General features: G+C 48.6%; 2 protein-coding genes across 2 annotated transcripts in view; both read left to right on the top strand.

The window, feature by feature from the left end:
• Positions 1-1435: 1435 nt before the first annotated feature.
• Positions 1436-11437, top strand: TMEM82 (transmembrane protein 82). The gene is made up of 6 exons (XM_029578957.1): positions 1436-2586; positions 2676-2748; positions 4391-4565; positions 5039-5447; positions 6049-6236; positions 11302-11437. Exons 1-6 carry the CDS (start codon positions 2409-2411, stop codon positions 11395-11397), a joined length of 1119 nt encoding a protein of 372 aa, XP_029434817.1. The 5' UTR covers positions 1436-2408; the 3' UTR covers positions 11398-11437.
• Positions 11438-13465: 2028 nt separating this feature from the next.
• Positions 13466-16818, top strand: part of FBLIM1 (filamin binding LIM protein 1) — a 42456-nt gene continuing 39103 nt past the window's right edge. The window contains exon 1 of the mRNA XM_029578955.1: positions 13466-13558. The gene's annotated coding sequence lies outside the window, so the exon portion shown is untranslated. The remainder of the gene's footprint in view (positions 13559-16818) is intronic.

Below are 16818 nucleotides of genomic sequence, written 5' to 3'. Positions count from 1 at the left end.
GGGGCCTGCAGCAACTTTACCCCTTGTCAAGGGAGACTCCTTGGACACAACCAAGGAATTCCATATGCGGGGAGGGGTCTTGCTCTGTCTCCCTCAGTGCAAAACAGGCCCTGGCTGCAGGAGTACAGAGAGAGATCTGTATCAATGCACGACTGTGGATCTGTTTCTTCCATACTTTGTCTGCCTTTTCCCATAATCCATCACTTCAGTCCTGTAATTTCCTGTGCTCTCCCCTACAAGCCAAGTACTGCAGTGCCCTCTAGTGGATGAGAACAGGAACGTCTCCCTCATAACTAGTGCTGGAGTTAAAACAGTATTGGCATTCAAGGTGCCCCCAATAATCCTCTGTAGTGGGGAAGTGAGGCAAAGCTGGAGATCAAATGTGTCTTTCATGCTGTAGTACACAGGTAAATGATACATTATATGGATGTAAAAGTCATCTGTTGTCAAAGTCTGTCATAGGTTTTGTGACCTGGCACTGTCCTCTTTTGCACTGCCAGCTTAAAGCAGAACCAGGCCTGGGATCTGGTGCTAGGGCCCCTTGTTTGCAACTACCTCCAAATTCTCCCTTCCTGCCCCCCTACCTCCCTATTCTGGTCATTGCATCCATGATCCTGAATTCTCTCCTAAAACCAGTGCCCAGGGGTGGATTCACGCTGTCGGACCGGCCCGGGTATTCGCCGCCCAGGACACATCACGTGGTCGGCCCGAGCGCGGCTCTGTCACGGCTGCGCACGGCAGACCACGCGACTGGAGGAATCGGCCCACCGGGAGATGCCCGATCCCCCGATAGGCCAATCCGCCCCTGACTGGGCCACGGGCTATGACCATTGCCTCTGCCCAGCCCTCGTCACCCTGATACTGATTTATCTGGCCATAGGAAGCAGCTGCCAGATAAGTCAGTATTTATCCAGCTATCTGGTGCAAGCCACTGCTACTTAGCTGGCTAAGTAGGGGTGAGCTATGGCAGATAGCTGGCTAAAGCACTGACTTGCTGCCTCGGCTGTAAGTTTTGCGCATAGAAAATGTACTTTCAGGTACAGGCAGAAAGAAACATTTGGCCTCAGCCTGTTAGAGCTGTACCAGTGAGAGCAGTTAAGGAGAAATTTTTCCAATACTCCTGTTTCCTCAGGAATAAAATCAGACTGAACAAAGTACTCTTACTACTTAATGGCGGCTGCCTCCTGCTCTTTTATTGGCATTCTGGCTTGCTATCAGATAAAGAGATTTTCTTACCACTGCTGTCCTTGTAGCAGGACAATGACGGAGCCGTGGCCCTGGACTGTTTACACATTGGAGTGAGGGCAGCTGCTGCGTGGCCTTCACTGCCCCCCCTGAGCTTTTCGTTTCTAGCTATGGACTGCTCCATTTTCTTCTTTAAGAGCAGTTTTATTGGCAGTTTAAGACAATTGACGAATAAAACCAGCAATGTCTTTAAAAACCCTCTTCTTAAATTGTAATGCATGCCAACCCAGATTAAATGGGAACCTGAATCAGGAGCTTTTCTAATGCCATGAATTTAATTAGGCTTTATTGTTGTTAATTTAAATTAGAGCAAGGGGCTGCTATGCTGCTGATTAAAATACTCCCCTACCCCAGTAAAAAGCAAGAATACAACATGGACAGCTGAAGAGCGGATCTCAGAGGCCCATGCAACTCTCATGTGGGAGTATTCGCTCTCCTTTCCGGCATTTCAAATCGCTTTGGTTTCCTTCGCTCCTTGTCACTCTTCCTTTACTCATTTCATTTCTTCTCTGCTCCTCCTTACCCCTCACTTATTTAGTTTTCTTCCTAGTGTCTTTTCCCCATTTTTTCTCTTTTCCCATGCCTTCCTCTCTTCTAGTCCTACCCCATCTCCTACCCCATCTCGCTTTGAGTTTTCGCCTCCCCCGTGCCTTTCTTTCCCCTTCTCCTTCCTTAAGAACATAAGAAAATGCCATGCTGGGTCAGACCAAGGGTCCATCAAGCCCAGCATCCTGTTTCCAACAGTGGCCAATCCAGGCCATAAGAACCTGGCAAGTACCCAAAAACTTGTACCTCTCCTTTGCTTTCCTGTCTTCCTCTCCCCCAGCCATAGCAGCGGCCAAAGGGAGACAGTGAGCACCTGCTCTGGTCCCAAGCCCCGACAACGTGTGGAGCGGGCATGCGAGATCCAACCGCGAGGGCCCGGGAAGTAGATTGTCAGACCGGAAGCTGCACTCGCTTTTTTGTTTGTTTTTTGTAAGAGCATGTAAAAGACATTTAAAAAAGTAATGAAAATAAACTAGATCAGGTGAGTAAAGAAAGAAGACCTGAGAATACGCACGAAAAGAAATCAAAAGAAGCAGGAAAGGGGGGCAGACTGCTATGGCGATGCCTGTGCTGTTGCTTTAAGCGCAGGTAAGGCTTGCCCCTCCCCCCCGGCGCCCATGGGTGTTCCTGGGGCGACCTTTGAGCCCGAAAGCTGCCAGCAGAGGAGGGAGGCAGAGCCCCGGCCGGGCCAGGCTGCAGCACGCTCCGACATGCTCGCCTTCCTCACCGCCTTCCTCCCGCGGTTTCCCTGGGACGTGTGGGGCGCCACCCGCCCGCTGGATTCCCTGCTGCAAGGTACTGCTAGCCGGCCGTCTGTCTGTCCGTCCGTCCCCCAACCCCCGTCCTCTTCTCATCGTCTCCCTCTGTCCTGTTCCCCCCCGCAGGTGTGGTGGGAGCCTGTGCTGTCTCCGTCCTGTGCAGCCTCATGAAGGTTCATCTCTTCATCCAGTGCCTGAAGTAAGTGCAGCGAGAGTCCGCCAGGTCCTAGCGCCTTCTAACCCGTCCTCGTGTAGGGGGCTCGGGCTCTCCGGATTTGCTATTGCGTTCCTTTCATTACAGCAACCGGACCCTGTAAACCTAAAAAAAAAAAATCACCTTTTCTCAGTGTTTCTTCAGACAGACTGTGCAGCCCTAGTGCTGGGAGGGGGAGCCTTTAATGAAACCCTGCATCATTACCAGAGCCCCAGCTTCCCAAAAGGCAGTCACCTGCCTAAAAAGTTGGGCAAACTGAGGCACAGGGAGATAAAGTAAGGCATCCAGGCTCAGTGACTTAGGTGTTGGGAGAGAACCTCCAGGGTCAGAGTGAGGGAAGGGAGTGGAAATGATACACTAATTAATTATTATGCAGTTGCTGACCCCGAGCGAACATCATTCTCCCTTTGCTAGGGCTCATGTTGCGGGCTTCTTGTGCTTGTATTGGAGCTAGAGCAGATTACCCAGAACCTAAACCATTAAGCTGAATATGTACTGATTCCTGATGTACTTCAAGCCTGTAAACACAGATTAATTAACTAGCGAAAAGGCCCTTAGAAAATGATGGCTAAAAAGGCAAGTATTCAGGTGCACTCCCTGCCCCAGTATCCCCTTGAGGTCCACTGCTTCCAAGATTTAAGTTTGCGGGTTGGTGTTACCCCATTTATTCTCTACCAGTCGCCACCACTTTGGGTGAGCCCAATTCACGGAACAAGTGTAGGGAGGAAGGAGGGGAGATGAACTCTCTCTCCCTTCCATCCATCACTCCAGCCACCCCCCCCCCCCAGTCTGACCCCAGTACACTTCCTCCTCTCCATCAGCAGCCCAATCTCAGCCACTTTCCTCCTCCCTCCTCCCTGCTCGACCTGATTCAATTACAGAGAGGCAGCAGTACCAGGAGTAGCCACCAGGTGTCGGTAGCATCCATTGCAATAATAAGCAGGGCAAACACAACACATGGTAACTCTTATAGATACAGTATACCAAGTACTACAATACAGACTGTAGGCTAGCAAGCTCGTTTATTTTATTAGAGATTGCAAGGGTCATTTATAAATCCTGCAAGCCAATTTGCAAAGGAAAATTCCCTTCGGAGTTTCCCTTTGAATATTCAGAACTGGCCATCAAGGTCAGCGGGTTCATAGTTGGTTCCATAAACTATATACCGGGATTTCAAAACGAAATCCCCATGTTGTCTGCAGGCTTCACCCTCCCCCAGTCCTTTGTGATGCAGGTAAACATGAAACAGCACGAGCAGTCTTACCCATGTGAGGGGCATTTTTCAACCAACAATTTTACCGAAGTAACTGCTAGGCTGACAGAGTAAAATTGTTTGAAAATTGATTTCTTAAGTAATTTAGGATGACTTTATTTCTCAGGAAATATCAGTGTACATCAGTCCTGAGCTATAGCAGCCCTGCCAAGCCAGTACAACTTTGCCAGTGCACCTCACTCCTGCCCTGCAGCACCCCCTGCTATTCTATTACTGGGTCACACACTTCCAGCTCTGCCGGTGCACTTTGGTCCAGACTTGCTATTCTAGTGTTGAGAACTTCCTCCTTCACAGCTCTGTTGGTAAAACAGCGAATGAGGGATCAGGGTCACCCCTCCGTGATCTGTGTTTCAGTGACCCAGACAGGAAAAATGAGCGAGAGAAGATCCGGTCCCAAAGGCATCTCCTTGAGGATCTGCACCTCTGCCTCCTCACCATTATATTCACTCTGGTGGGGTCTCGTGTGGCTGCCCTGGTGGTCCTGGAATTCTCTCTGAGAGCGGTCTCCATGCTTCTTTCACTAAATGCGGTAATAATGCCTTCCTTACTCCATCTCTGAGTTTTGGCATCTCCATAATCTCAGGGGTTAAGAATCCTCCTCTGGGTCTTGGACCCCTCCATAACCTCGGGGGTTAAGAGTCTTTTTTTTTTTTTTCAGGACTTGGGCACCTTTCTAGTTTTCAGCAATGTCCCTGTTGCTCCCAGAATCTGTCCTTCCTGGAGCAGCGCTTTCAAACCATTGATGGTTGGCTTCAGACTCTCCCCTCCTCCTCTAAACAGTCTCATTGCTTTTGTTTTCTTTCTCTTTTCTGCACCAATATTTTCTTTTTAATTTTTTTGGGAAAATAAGTGTGGCCCTTTTGTTATGGCTGCTCAGCATAGAAATAAAACTGCAAAGTGAAATTCTCCTCTCTCGGTTCGCTGCATGTGTTTCTCGTTGCCTTTGCTGCTTCGAATAATGCTCAGTTCTTTTTCCTTTCCCATTGCCTGGTCGGTTTGCAGGGGGCACAGAATAGCCAGCTGTTCCTGATGTGCCAGTACTCTCTTGGGTGTGGTATCACCTGCAGCCTCCATTACCTGCACGAGGGGGCGCCCCACCGCACCTGGAACCTGATCCTGGCTGTGGGATTGGCTGGTCTGATTGTGTGGTACACGCGCAGGCTGTCCAAACACATCTGCACCATGTACGAGCTGCACAGCCGTGAGCGGTACTGCGGGGTCTGCCTTGCACTCCTGACCAGCTGGCACGGCATTCCCGGCCTGCTGTGCCGTGCCCTGAAGATCACCTTCGTGGTGGCTGACCTGGCTGCCATCGCGCTCATCAACAAGGACTTCCTCAGCACCTCGGAGGCCATCCGCTTCTGGACGCCTCTCACCATCTGCTACACGCTGCTGGTGATCTACATGCAAGGTGAGATGGAGGCAGCCACAGGGTGAAATCTGTACTTAAAAGGATTAGGACTAGCACCGTTGTCTTGCTGGCACAGCAGGGTTGGTGCCTGCTGGCAGTGCCCTGTGGATGGCACAGCAGGCCTAGTCTCGCTATACTTTCTGTGCTTTATTATGGATTATATTTCTCTCTATACCTTCTCAGGTTCATGTGGGTGTTTCTTTATCTCTGTATCTGTCAGTTTAGGAAACCTCTGTGTAAACTCTGCACTCTGAATAGGGCATGGATACAATTCAAAACACCTCTGGAAAACCCTACTATTTAGCAAGTGCACAAATATTAAATAGATCCCATTGCCACTTCCATTACTGGCATCAGTAGCATGGGATCTATCTAATATTTAGGTACTCGCCAGATACTTGTGACCTGGTTTGGCCTCTGTTGGAAACAGGATGCTGGGCTTGATGGACCCTCGGTGTGACCCAGTATGGCAGCTTCTTATGTTTTTAGTTGTTAATGCAGTAACCCTCTAATTTCCTTCAGGCTTGGATGCCTGGATCATTGCTTATCCTGCAGTGTTGCAGCAGGGCTGGAACTCACTGTCCTCTCCGTGTCTTGACAGAAGAGCAGAGGCAGAACCCCAGCAAGCAGATGGTGTACCAGACAGCGTTTGTGAGGATGGGGGGACTCCTGATTCTCATGCTGACCGTGGGGCTGTGGATGGACATCCTGCACATCTTTATCTCGTTGGCCGGAGAGCTCTGGTGTTTGATCCGTGCGGATATCCTGCTGGACATCTGTCGAGAGCAGGTGAACGCAGCACAGAAATGGGAAGTGTGGGTGAGATGGAGGAGGAGGTGATTGTGGGAATGGGTATTCATGTGGGGAAACAGAACGCCCAGATGTGAAGCAACACAACTTATTCAAAATTGCCTCCAAATTTTAAACGTTTTAATGGATGTTATAATCTCTCTATATTATAAAAATATTAGGAGTTCTGGGTGAGCATTATGACACAGCTGTACAGGCTGCCACTGCCACCTAAGCAAGAGGCCTCCGTCAACGGGGCGAGGAGTAGCAGAATCAGCACTGTGGTGGCCTGGACTTTCCCAGGCCTCGGCATCAGAAAGAGAGGTGGAGGTTTTGCAGGCCCCACCAGCAGCTGGAAGACCAGGCCTGATGGGGGGAGGGGAGGAGATGAGTGGGAAGGAAGGAAAAAGGGGGTGTGGAGTTCAGTGAGAGAAAGTGAGTTGGGAGGAGGGGGATGTGTAAGAAGAATAGGGGAAAGGGACCAAATGGAGAATGCAAGGGAAGGAGAGTGCCTGCCCCCCCCCCCCAACCCCCAAAGAGAAGGAGGGATGTACAAGAACAAAAAAGTGAGCGCACACACCCACCCCTTCTCTATCCTCCTACTCACCCCCATCTACACATGTGAGGGAGGGGGAGACAGTGCAAGGGTGGGGGAGAATGCCCCCTCGGTACACACACACCACCCCCACATACACACAGTGGAAACTGCAAAGAGGAGATGGGGTGAGGAATAGAGGCCTACACTTATCCACCATGCACCATTCACTGCCACCCCCCAACATAGAGGGGAAAATGCAGATCATGAGGGGGTGGGGGCATGCATGTACCGACACATCCCCCATGTCATTCCCTAATCACTCAATTCCCCCCCCCCCCCCATACACACAGGGGAGGGAAGGAGAGGGACAAAGTGGAGAGTTCGAGGAAAGGGTTCCCCCCCCCACAACAGCACTCTCATATCCTCCACTCGCCTCCCATACAATCCAACCCAACATATACTAATCCCCCCCCCCCCCCCCCCCCACTACACCCATCCATCATTATACCACTTCCTACCAACCCATTCCCTTCTAGGCCTTCTCCACTAAACATACACTCGGACACCCACCCCCATTCTTCCTCCCCAACAGAGCAAATACAAGACACTCTAACACACCCATCCAGGTCATGGAGTCATAAAACACGCTCTTTGAGGTCGATATGCAGTTCCAAACTTTTACTATTTGGAGTTTCCCTTAATGTCCACACATGCTCATTCAGGGGATCAGGAAGGGGAATTGTAGCAGGTAGGCTGAATGGTGATTATTATATCACAGAATGCACAACACTCTTATTTATAAGTATAGAAGCTTTACTTATAATTCTGAGAATAAGCAATGAAAGCATACAAGATTAGATTTTGCTTTAAGAATATATATAAAGATACTTCCACTCATAGTTTCCAGTGTGAGTCTTATATATCTTGGAAAATTGGAAACACAGCGCTGGAGATCAGTCACTTCATTAACCACTGTAATGTCCAAAAAGATTTTTCCTCTGATCTGTTCTTTCTCTGAATCTAACATGTCTGTATTGATTTAGGTCAAGAAAATTAGCATAAAGGACCAATGTCCCAGTTTCTTCTTTGGGCTATTCCCAAATGTTCTTGTCATTAGTTGCGGCCCTACTATCTGTGCAGAGCACCTCAGCAACAATAGGCGTGGTCAGGTTACTGATGCACAGATATCAGGAAAACATTTAGCCTGTTAATCTATCTGATCTCATGACTTGTTTCATGTTACAAACAAGAATAATGGCATCTTTATTCTCAGAACTTTAGAGGCCTTATGCCAAGCAATTACACTAGCTATATTAGTGATTATCTTTGTTCCACTAATTTCTATCATTTTACAAAGTTCTTAATGTTAACTAAATAGCTCCCTAAATAATTTTTCACATGCCTTTCCTTTCATTCCCTCACCGAGCAGCCTGTCAAAGATCGGTCATTCGCTCCACCGAGCCATGTCTTGCATTTTTCACCTAGGCATGAAGATAGAGGCCAGAGTGGAGAGCTCCTCAGCAAGGTTGGCGAGCAGGGCCTAGCCTCCACTATCAACAAACCCCCCCCCCCCCCCCAAACAGTTAAATGTGACGAGAGAGAGAAATTGATTTTCAATGACAAAATCACAAATTGCTTTATTTAATTAGAGTGCTCCTTTTCCTCCTTATTTATATATGTCGAGTTATGGGGTCAGTTCACTTCCATGTTTCCTTTCAAATAATAATGATTTCTCATACTTTCGTTTTTTTCTATTTCTGTTTTATTTAAAACATTTTCAAGGTCAGATTTGGGGAACAGGAGCATGAAAACCTGAGTGGGAGGACTCTTAATACAACAAAAATGTTTACATGGAATTAAAACTTCACTTACTTAAACAGATTACATAGTAAAAAGGATAAAACCGTGCTTTCCCTGAGGAGAGGAGCTCTTACAAAATTGCCTGCTTGATACCTAGGTATCAGTACCTGCAGGGGGCCCGTTTGCACACATTTTGTCCCGCAGTTGGAGGAGATGTTCTTGTGATTAGGGTTTGAAATTCCTTACCTATCTTTCTGCATTTTCATAAGCGTGCATTCATTTTCCCCGAGGAAAAAAAATAATCCGCCTCCAGATCAGCGGGTGTAACTGTATGCAGGTAATTTGTTATGGGGGGTGGCGGGGCTAATGTTCAGAGGAGCTGATGGCCTCCGAGGTGCTGGAAGGTCTGTGGCTTTAACCGTCCCTGCAGATTTGTCGGCAGCGTGGGGCGTGACGGAACTGCACCCTAAATGTCTCATTCGGCGGCTGAATGCAAGTTTTTAGGTTTATACGGGAGAGCTGGCCTGAGGGCGAGTCCTGTTCACAGCCATGCCTAAGCTTGCGGGGGCCAGGGCTGGGGATATGGGGGTTTGGCACTAGGGCTGTAGCTCCCAGGCAAGGAGCAAACGAAATCAGAAGTTTGGAGGGTTGTGCAGCCAACAAGTTCTCGTTTTTGGTTCTTTTCTTGATTCGTGGAGGTGTTTGTTTTGTTCTAATGTTTATGGCAGTTTTTGTTGGTTTGCAGAACTGAAATATTAAAAAAAAAAATTGATATGGAGCATCCACGGGTCCCTCTGAAGCCCTCACAAGAAATCAGCTGAGGGCTGGGTCTACCCAACTGGATTGAGCTGAGTCCCTCCCCCTGCCCTTTCATCCCAGAAATCTTCTGGGGCTAGCAACCTCCCCAGCCCCCTCCTGTGGGGATCGGGCCCAACAGAGGCCTGATCCTTGCTCACTCCTGCCCTGCTGGACTCCTTTTAAAAAAAATGGTGCCAGCTGCCTGGCCTGCCCGTGGACCAGCGCCATGGGTGGCATCAAAAAGGCTGTTTGAAAAAATGGCACTGCTATTCCGCACAACATGCAGAACAGAAGCCATCCACTTATATCTTATGTGACTTGCGAAAGAGCTGGGTGTGAACAGAGAAGAGAGGATTTTATGACCAAACAAGCAAATCTTACTATAAACACGTACAATTTTGCAACTTAAATGTACGCAGGGAGTAGTTTTCTGCCCCAGAACACACCTTTTTAAGGTAGCCAAAAGCCCCATACCTATGGGACTGAAAATCCAGCAAACGAAACCTACTGCCTTTTATTCCCTGCTGGCTGCAGGCAGAACCTGATTAATGCACGGAAACATGCACGTGCCTTATCCACCCTAGGAAGGCATCGGCCTAGGCCCTGCCTGCTGTCACTGCCAGAGGAAACGGGGACCTGTGCTCCCCTCTGTGCGTATCGTCAGGATCTGAATCCTGTGCACGCAGTCATGTTTGTGATTGGACAGCAAATCCTCCACCCCTGGATCGTAGGAAGGATAATTTTTAAAGCTATTTCCATGGGCAAAGAGTGATTTATGCGCATAAAGTCAGTGCCTGAGAACGGCCTTTCATCCCCCCCCCCCCCCCCCCGTCATGGTGAGAAGCCCGTGAGGCCTGCCGCAAGGCACGGAGGAGGCGTTGGCAGGGGCCATGGTGAGGTCGGTAGGGAGGAAGATACGTACGTTCAAATCCACGCTGCTCATTTTCCACGGACAAAAGCACCAGCACCAAAAAACAAAGGCACAGCCGTTCAGGGGTATCTTTGTACCGGTGCCAGATTTCAAATTAAAAATCACCCAGATACTTTCTCTTTGAAAACTGGTGCCACAGGCTCCAGCTAAAAGGAATCCATGCCAGCCTGAAAGCCGACCCCATAAATAGCGAGAGACAGTGCCGCCCCTCTCCTGTCAGCCCTACCTGCTAATGGATGGGCAGGGAAAGAAAAGCAGAAGCAGACACATCCGCCTGGAGCAGCCTCTGGCCATTTGCAAGTCTCACCTTTTTAAATCCCCAGAAAGCCTTGACTCTTCCAGATCTCGGCCTTCAGTGTGTTTACTGTAACAGTTTAAGTGACTACTATAAACTTATTGGTCTTGTCTACGTGTCTCAAGTAGTGAGGGTAAGCTCGCGGTAGAAGGGACTGTCTTGTGCACAGCATGGGTTTAGAAATGTTAAGTAAGTAGTAAAGTGAAATATCACAAGAAAGAGGATAGAAATTTACCCCTTCTACCTCTGCTCATGTCAGATCTCTTATACAGAGGCAGCCTCTTTCTCCAGCATTTATTTATTGCTTACTGCCTAGGCAATTTACAATTTAAAACTTAAATAGAATTAAACAAAATAGTTAATACACACAAAAAAAAATCCTAGATTAAAACAAACATACCATCAAACACAACATAATTAAAACACATCTTGTAATCAAAATATAATACAAGAGACCTTGCCGAAAGAGAGTTTTAAAAGACAATATGTATCATCATCCTGCTACCACTATAAGTGTTACTTGTTCCAGATCCCGGTCAAGGCATAAAAATAGCGGCCTGTAACAGAATGATTTATAAGGCCCAGGTTAGAGCTGTCAGATACAGGGGGAGCTGGGGATGAGACTGCTCATTCTAGCTGAAAGCGTTTCTTGCATTGGTTTTAACATTGGTTCTTACGTCTCTTTTTTTTTTTTCTTTTTAAGGACTTTTCACAGAGATTCTCCAAACCCAGCCACAGAAGCTATGATGTGAGCCCCAGAATCAACAAACCAAGCTCCAACGTGGCAGGAACATCCTGAGGTCAGAGGTCACAGCTGGAACCACTTCACCCCCATCCTAGGGAGTCCCCTTATACCACCTGGGCAGAGTAGGAACAGATCCAGCGGTGATGCCAAGGTCTCCCCAGAATGGCTGAGCAGGCAGAGCTCCCTGAAGCCAAATTTAAGCTGCTAATGATAGGAAAAGAGCTAATGCAGAAATAAAATTGTTTTGGTTTTTTTTTTTTAGGATTAGGGTTTAAAGAAACAAAATCATGATGCTGCTCTTAGTTTTGGCGCAGACTTTCAGCCTGAAGCAAAATATTTATTAAATGTCCTTCCATGGTTATAACTCAGGTGCGATGCGGCTATGCTGACCTCCACGTAAGAATACAGTACAAATGGTAAAGAGACCAAGGGGAGAAAAGACAGCAGTGCCCAGAGCCACCCCCAGTATGAATACAGCACACAAAGCTGCAAGGAGCAGCAGTAGCCTGCGATAGCCACAGTATGCACATAGCATGAGCAGCTGAAGAAGGGGCAGTTTTAACACCTGTCCATCGTCTTAACGAATGGTGGACTCTTTTTTTTTTTTTCTTTTTCTTCTTATACTACATGAAGAGGAGAAAGATCTCTTTAGACGCAAGTGCAGAGAGACCCCTGAATCAGACTGAAAGGGGGAGAAATGTGCAATTATGCTGACTGCTCTGTCTGCCTCCATGCCCATCCTGTGGACTTTGTGGTGCCGCGAGCCCAGGGGGGGGTCACCCAAGGTCCAAAATTGCATGGAGGCCAACAGCCAGCAGCAGAAGAAAGCCAGGCTGGAATAAAGCTCACGCCGGAGAGCTGGGCCCAATTCACTTTCTGCACTGCTGCATCAGTCCAGAAATCGTAAAGCAAGAATCCACTTTGCTTTTGCATGTTTTCTTTGGAATTCCATTAGGCTCTTGAGGAGCAGTGATGATGACTTTTAATTAGTATAATAAGATCACAGTACAGATCCCACGCTCCTGGCTCAGAGATGCACATGCAGCCACCTCTGGGGGAGGTAGCCTTGCTGCATATTTTGTTGCCTGCATTACCTGACCATAAACGGAAGGAACAGGAAGATGAGTCAAAGGGCCTGAATTAGAAAGGGAACTTTAATGATTTGTACCATGCAGAAAATCTTTTTGGTAAAGGAGTCTGGGGGTTTTGTTGTTTTGCGATTACGCTTGAGCAAAGACAAATAGTTACTGACTCGGTGTGACTGCCTCAGGACCACACAGAGCTTCAGTGACAGGCATGGGGTGAGAAAGTGACTCCCCCAGGGTCACGCAGAAACTGAGCCACAGGGAGAGTGGCTTCCTCACGGTTACACGGAGTCTTTCCACTGTAAAAGGGAATTTCTGAGATGAATAAATGTAATTTATCTGGTAACTTCTCAGATCCCTGTTCTTGAACTTCACAGGAAGCTTTCCCACCTGCGATTGGCCACACAGTGCCACTATTCCTCCTTCCCCCAGCCTTCCACTGCAGTTCATATCCTCTATCCCTGGATCTTGAATTCTGGCCTCCAAACCCTGGAACCTGTGTCTCTTCCTTCCTACCTGTCTCTTATTTCCAGATTCTGGAATTTACCACCTCAGATGCTCCTCCTTCCTCCACTCCTCTCCCTGCCATCTTCCTCATCATCTCTCATCCCCACTCCTCACTCTCCCCATCCCTCTGCTCCTCCTGTACTGATTTCTTCGATCCCTTTTTCTCACCCAGCAAAAAGAAAATAATTTAAACAGACGTAGCCAAGATTGGAAACTGTTTTATAATGTAAAATACAAGATCTGGAACTGTTTGTCAGCGTGCTTAGCAATTTTCACACTTTTGCTGCAGGAAACTTCCACTCCTGTACTTTGATCTTAGTGGGGGAGGAGGTGGGCAAAATCCTGTCAGGGGCACGAGCTGCATCCGTTTGTGAGCAGTTCTGCTGACTCAAAGCTGAGGAATCGATTGCGTTCAGCGGGTGAGGGCTCCAGCAGAGCAGATCCCTGTGGGAACCAGACGGAGGGCGCTGACTCAGCCGAGCCGGGCTCCAGCGCCGCTGACGCATGCGTGTCTCGGGGGTGGGGGGGTGCTGCAGCCCGTCGCGCGCCCGCATGGAGCAGGAAGTGTTCGGAAAGACGCGCAGGCAGCAAAGGCTGGGAAGAGAGAAAGAGCTGTCCAGCCGGTTCGTTTTATTTCTGCAAAATACCTGACACCATTTGCCATGTGTGATTGCAAACGAAACAGAATGAGGAAGGACATCTTCCCGCCTGACGCTAGCCCACAACCCCCGAGCAAGGGGCCCCGCTCTCTGTCGTGTCCTCTCCCTGTCTGCCACAGACGGAAGGAGCCCCACGAGGGTCATCGTCTGCCCCCTTACTCGGGGCCGGTGCGTCCTAGTAGGTGAACTAGGCGGTTGCCTAGGGTGCCAGGCAGTAAGGGGCACTGAAGGGCAGCCATGTGGAGCCGTGAGCGGAGCCCATCCCGCTCACAGCAGAGAGGAGCAGAGGCTCGGCAGGCCCCAAGCGGCCCAGAGAAGCACAGAATCGGCTGACGGTTAGCAGTGCCCATCCTGCTCCCGGCTGCGAAAAGTGCACGCTCGGGCCATGAGTGGTGTCTCAACGAATGAGGTTGGGGTCGGGACTGGGTGGGAGGGTGGGCACAAGGTTCACCTGGGGCACCTAATATCCTTGCACTGGCCCTGCCCCTTACCCATGGCAGAGCCCACCAGCTGGCCCTCAAGCTGATTTTCAGAGGGAAACACTGTGGAGCTTTCCTTTCAAAATCCTGCGGTGGCCACCAGCAACAGTTGGGGGGGAGGCTGTTTCTCCCAGAATGCTTTGCAGGTGCAATGTCTTGGGGGGGGGGGTGATTAAAGAAACATCGGCGATTTCAAAATGAAATCTCAGTGCCTACTACCTTAGCCGCCCCCCCCCCCCCCCCCTGAATAGGGAAATACCCACCTGGGTGAGAATGTGCATAGGTTCCTCCATGGGGGGAGGGAGGGGAGGTTTTGGACCTATGGTAATTTACTCTCAGCTTCCATGATAATTATTCTCACCTCATATGTGAGGTGTTTACCTGTGGAAATGTCTTTGAAAATTGCCTTCTTTATTTCCTTGACTCAGTCCCTGACTCTGTGTGACCCTGGGGGAGTCACTTTACCTCCCTGTGTCTCAGTCACTGACTCTGTGTGACTCTGGGGGAGTCACTTTTTCCCTCTGTGCCTCAGTCACTGACTCTCTGTGTGACCCTGGGAGTCACTTTACCTCCCTGTGCCTTAGTCACTGACTCTCTGTGTGACCCTGGGGAGTCACTTTATCCCCCTGTGCCTCAGTCACTGACTCTCTATGTGACCCTGGGAGAGTCACTTTACCTCCCTGTGCCTTAGTCACTGACTCTCTGTGTGACCCTGGGGGCGTCACTTTATCCCCCTGTGCCTCAGTCATTGACTCTCTGTGTGACCCTGGGGGGAGTCACTTTACCTCCCTGTGCCTCAGCCTCTGACTCTCTGTGTGACCCTGGGTGGAGTCACTTTTTCCCTCTGTGCCTCAGTCACTGACTCTCTGTGTGACCCTGGGAGTCACTTTACCTCCCTGTGCCTTAGTCACTGACTCTCTGTGTGACCCTGGGGAGTCACTTTATCCCCCTGTGCCTCAGTCACTGACTCTCTGTGTGACCCTGGGGGAGTCACTTTATCCCCCTGTGCCTCAGTCCCTGACTCTCTGTGTGACCCTGGGGAGTCACTTTACCTCCCTGTGCCTTAGTCACTGACTCTCTGTGTGACCTTGGGAGTCACTTTACTTCCCTGTGCCTTAGTCACTGACTCTGTGTGACCTTGGGAGTCACTTTACTTCCCTGTGCCTTAGTCACTGACTCTCTGTGTGACCCTGGGGAGTCACTTTACCTCCCTGTGCCTTAGTCACTGACTCTCTGTGTGACCCTGGGGGCGTCACTTTATCCCCCTGTGCCTCAGTCATTGACTCTGCGTGATCCTGGGGGGGGTCATGTTCTCTCCCCCTGCCTCGGTTCACCCGGCTCTAGTTGGCTAATAATTACAATTACTTTGGGCTTTGTGCACTTAGAGTGCACAGTTTAATTTGCAGTTGTGTACACAACACAGAGAGAAATTTCAGCACTGAGAGTAAAATTTCCAGCCCTATTGTCAGACTAGGGGCAGAAAGTGGAGTTCCCTTGCCAGGACCTGTAATCAGGATTTGCGCTTACCAGCACCCATTACAGACATGAAAGCAGTGAGGAAGCAGTTAAACACTTTTTGACATATCACACTTGAAGTCATTATTCTTGTTCTCAGTTTTTGATTTTTGATCATCAACAGTTTTGTACTTGTTTTCCTAGACAAAAAGACTCTATACCTAAGATGAAAGACGCTGAACTACAACATTAGAACATTTTTGGCCAGTTTATATGCCATCTAATTGCAAGCCGTAGATAACCTAATCTACATACAAGGGGAGAATAATTAGCATGGAAGCTGGGAGTAAATTACCATAGGTCCATTCAGATCTTTTGTTTATAACAGAAAACCAATGATCGAGATTTTAGCAAGTAGGTAATCTAGTGTAGAAATCCTATAGTCTTGCTTTCGGTATAATCGCTTAGACAGAGAGTTATATCGGTGCTTTGCATAGCACGCTGTCTCTCTCTCTCCAAAGTATACCTTATATTATTTTGTAGCATTTTAATAAAAAGTTTTTCTCTAGAACTGGTGGCTCTAAGCATCTGTTTTCAGAGAAGCGCAACACACAAAGCATGTTTTCTGTGCACAACAGAATGGTTTTTGCAATGAAAGCATTTTTGTGCACATATGATTTCTTATGCATAAAAAATCATGTTTTGTGCGCATAACTGTCTTATGTGCACAAACCTTGAGCTTTGTGGTCGTTATTGTTAATCAGATCTGAGAGACTTCCCTGCTCCCCGGCCCCCATGTTAAAATGTGCTCATCACACATTTTCCCACTCAGCCCCCTGTTTAAACTCCTGATGCATTACCTGCGCGTTTAGAAACTGTGCCCTGAATTTCCATGCCTCGTTTTAACCCACCCCATATTACATCAAGCCTTTTATCCTCCTGTCTTGTTTCTCTCCTGTCCTGGTGCTGAATGCAGCTGTGACTGTATCGCTGGAAGGACCTACAGCCTATAAAAATCAAATTATTTGTCTGTAAACTCCCCTAAGGCAGGAGGGTATTTTTTTCACTAGACGATGTAGGAAATCAGATCCAAAGCACAGGCCTCAGCCCTTTCTCAGGCTCAGACAGGGAGTCCAACATCAGTCAGGTTCTGTTGGATTAAAGTCATCTGATGCTTCCCAGTCCTTTTTTTTTTTTTTTTAGGGCTCGGTAATTTCCACCTGCTTCGTTGGAACCGGTCTTGGTGGGCTTTGGCACCATGAACCTCGTTTTGCTTTTTACTTTCTAGCA

Source organism: Rhinatrema bivittatum, chromosome 15 (genome assembly GCF_901001135.1).
Source record: "Rhinatrema bivittatum chromosome 15, aRhiBiv1.1, whole genome shotgun sequence".
Lineage (NCBI taxonomy): Eukaryota > Metazoa > Chordata > Amphibia > Gymnophiona > Rhinatrematidae > Rhinatrema > Rhinatrema bivittatum.
The sequence above is the reverse complement of the archived record's forward strand: the minus strand, read 5'-3'. Positions and strand labels throughout refer to the sequence as shown.